This window comes from Melospiza melodia, unplaced genomic scaffold, assembly GCF_035770615.1.
Source record: "Melospiza melodia melodia isolate bMelMel2 unplaced genomic scaffold, bMelMel2.pri scaffold_37, whole genome shotgun sequence".
Taxonomy (NCBI): Eukaryota; Metazoa; Chordata; class Aves; order Passeriformes; family Passerellidae; genus Melospiza; species Melospiza melodia.
In genome coordinates, this window is record NW_026948690.1 from 4187214 (window position 1) to 4190282 (window position 3069).

The window sequence follows — 3069 nt, forward strand, 5'->3', positions numbered from 1 at the left end:
AGCCCTCGGCACAGGAACCTCTGGCTGCAGGACAATGCAGCTGCAGCTCCTGGAGCCATCTCCTAAAGCTGGAACATCCCAATGCCTCCAGACTCTGTGAGTAAATCTCTGAATATTTCTGGTGCAGGGGAGGTGAAATGCTCATGAAGCTTTGACATGCGGAGGAATGCTGGTCAGTCATAAAATATTTCCAATACAAGGATTTCATTAAATTCGGACATTTCCAAAGACTTTGTATTCAGTTTCCTAATATTGGAGAATGGCAGGGAGCGGGGACATTAATAATAAAGATTGATTGTGAATTATTAATTATGAAATTTTAAAAGTTCCTGAGACATTGGAACTGTTATTTTAGTTTTCCGTAGATTCACAGGAGATCGCTAATGTACTTTCAGCCACTCTGCCCACGGACAGCACCAGCATCCCCTTTGCTGGACCCATCAGGCTCAGTCTGAGCTGTCCTTTGTCCCATCTGCAAACAGAACCTGCCCCAGCCAGTGCCCTGCAAACAGGCAGGGTTCTGTCAGTCCAAGAAGAGTGCACAGAGTTTTGGGCTCTGTGAGTGCTGGCAGGGAGAGATCAGGCACAGGGAAACACCCGCAGGAGGGAAATCTCCAGGAAGCAGAGAGAAGATTGGACAATGAGAGAAAACAAAACCCAGCAATGCTGTGGCAGGGAGAGTTTAGAGATGCCCACAGGATCCCCTCCAGTACAGCCCCTCCCTCTGAACAAGCCCCCTCCCTCCTGTGCCCCCAGCCCAGCCTGTGCCCTCAGGGCCTGGGCTCCAAGGCGTACAGCCCCTCCTGTGCAGGCAGAGCTGCAGCAAAGCTGTGGGGCAGCTCTGCAGCCCCGGGCCCAGTTCCCTCTGCAGAGCACAGGGCTGGGAGCAGCTGCCCAGCACTGGGGGTTCTGGCAGGGGGCACAGCTGGCTCAGGGTGACGCTGTCCCCAGTGCCCGGCTCTGGGCAATGCTGTCAGTGCAGCCAGGGAAGGAGCTGCATCTCCCTCAATCCAATGCCATCATAAGGACACTTGGAAGTGTCCCTGAGATTTAAGTCCAAGCTGGGAGCTTCAATCCAGAGTGCAAACCTGTCCTAAAGTATCTCTGAGTTGTAAGATTGATGGGGAAAGGCAGAGGTGTTGTGACACTGAAAATGCTGCTGGGTTAATGAAATGAGCAACATGAGTCCTTGGCTACAAATGTGGAGCTGGGCTGTGGTGGATCCATCTCTTCTCAGCAGTACCTGGTGACATTTTAGGGAAAACATGGGAAGATGATCACTCTCCACCTGAGAAAGGTTAAAGCCCAGAGAAACTCTGTTTAGGTCAGAATGAGAGACCATCTCCCCTCACTCTCCTTTCATTACTTTGTCTCACAGAACTTACTCTGTTCTCCCTGAGTGCAGAAACAATGTAGAGGGTTTCTGATTTCCAAGAATACCAGGAGACAAATGGGGGGAGCTCAATCAGAAAACCTCAGAACTCTTAAACACAGAAGCCTGTTAATTAATAATTAAAATAATCCATGTGTGTTACAGAGGAGGGTGTACGGGAAATGGCTTTGATTTTGGTTACAAATATCTCCTCTAACACTTCACTGTCCTTTTCTCCATGAAGAGATCCCCACGTGTAGCCACGGCAAATGTCCAACAGCAGCTCCATCAGGCACTTCCTCCTGCTGGCATTGGCAGACACGCGGCAGCTGTAGCTCCTGCACTTCTGCCTCTTGCTGGGCATCTCCCTGGCTGCCCTCCTGGCCAACGGCCTCATCATCAGCGCCGTAGCCTGCGGCCACCACCTGCACACACCCATGTTCTTCTTCCTGCTCAACCTGGCCCTCGGCGACCTGGGCATGATTTCCACCACTGTCCCCAAAGCCATGCACAATTCCCTCTGGGATACCAGGACCATCTCCTACTCAGGATGTGCTACACAGCTCTTTTTTTTTGTGTTTTTCATGTCATTAGAGGTTTCCCTGCTGACCATCATGTGCTATGACCGCTACGTGTCCATCTGCAAACCCCTGCACTACGGGACCCTCCTGGGCAGCAGAGCTTCTGCCCACATGGCAGCAGCTGCCTGGGCCAGTGCCTTTCTCTATGCTCTGCTGCACACAGCCAATACCTTTTCCCTGCCCCTGTGCCATGGCAATGCCCTGGGCCAGTTCTTCTGTGAAATTCCCCAGATCCTCAAGCTCTCCTGCTCCAAATCCTACCTCAGGGAACTTGGACTTCTTGCTGTTAGTGTCTGTGTAGCCTCAAGCTGCTTTGTGTTCATGGTTTTCTCCTATGTGCAGATCTTCAGGGCTGTGCTGAGGATCCCCTCTGAGCAGGGACGGCACAAAGCCTTTTCCACCTGCCTCCCTCACCTGGCCGTGGTCTCCTTGTTTATCAGCACTGCCTTTTTTGCCTACCTGAAGCCCTCCTCCATCTCCTCCCCATCCCTGGATCTGGCAGTGTCAGTCCTCTACTCGGTGGTGCCTCCAGCCCTGAACCCCCTCATCTACAGCCTGAGGAACCAGGAGCTCAAGGCTGCAGTGTGGAGACTGATGACTGGATGGTTTCAGAAGCATTAAACTGCTGGCCGTTTTCTGCAAGTCATTGTATAAAAAGTAAACTTTGATGGTTCTTGTTGAATTTGGAGGTTGGTTAATTCCTTTCATTCCTTTATTTTTTTAATAGGGTTCACAGAGAAATGCCATTGTTTTTGCCATATTTCGTTTTGTTTCTTTCCACCTTTGCTGTGGCCCCAGACTGTGTCAATGAGGAGCTCTGCCCCTTGGTGGCTTCAAGCGAACTAAAGGGTCTCCCAGAAGAGATCCTCTCATCAGAGACTTTTCACCACAGATCCCCCTTCTGTTACCTTCTCTGGAACTGCGGCAGCAATGTCTGGGTGCAGAGCTGGGGGCAGATCAGTGCTGGCCCAGCAGCTGTGCCAAGCAGCAGCAGCACTTGGTGTTGCCAGTGCTGCTGCCGTGGCCCTGCCCCGCTGCCCTGGTGGCCCTGGTGTTGCTGCAGGGCCTGAGTGCTCTTGGGGCCAGGCACAATCCTGGGGGTGGCAGTGCCGGGGC

The 3069-nt window shown here is 52.2% G+C and overlaps 1 protein-coding gene across 1 annotated transcript; it reads left to right on the forward strand.

The window, feature by feature from the left end:
• Positions 1 to 1937: 1937 nt before the first annotated feature.
• On the forward strand, positions 1938 to 2799 carry LOC134434465 (olfactory receptor 14J1-like). Its single transcript, XM_063183119.1, has 2 exons — positions 1938 to 2484; positions 2752 to 2799. The coding sequence occupies exons 1-2, from the start codon at positions 1957 to 1959 to the stop codon at positions 2797 to 2799; spliced, it is 576 nt and encodes a 191-aa protein (XP_063039189.1). The 5' UTR covers positions 1938 to 1956.
• Positions 2800 to 3069: the final 270 nt, after the last annotated feature.

Excerpts from the sequence above, each read along its gene's own strand:
- LOC134434465 (XM_063183119.1), top strand. The coding sequence starts at position 1,957 with ATGTCATTAGAGGTTTCCCTGCTGACCATCATGTGCTATGACCGCTAC. Across the intron at positions 2,485-2,751 it reads TCTACTCGGTGGTGCCTCCA|ACTGTGTCAATGAGGAGCTC; the intron begins GCCCTGAACCCC and ends CTGTGGCCCCAG.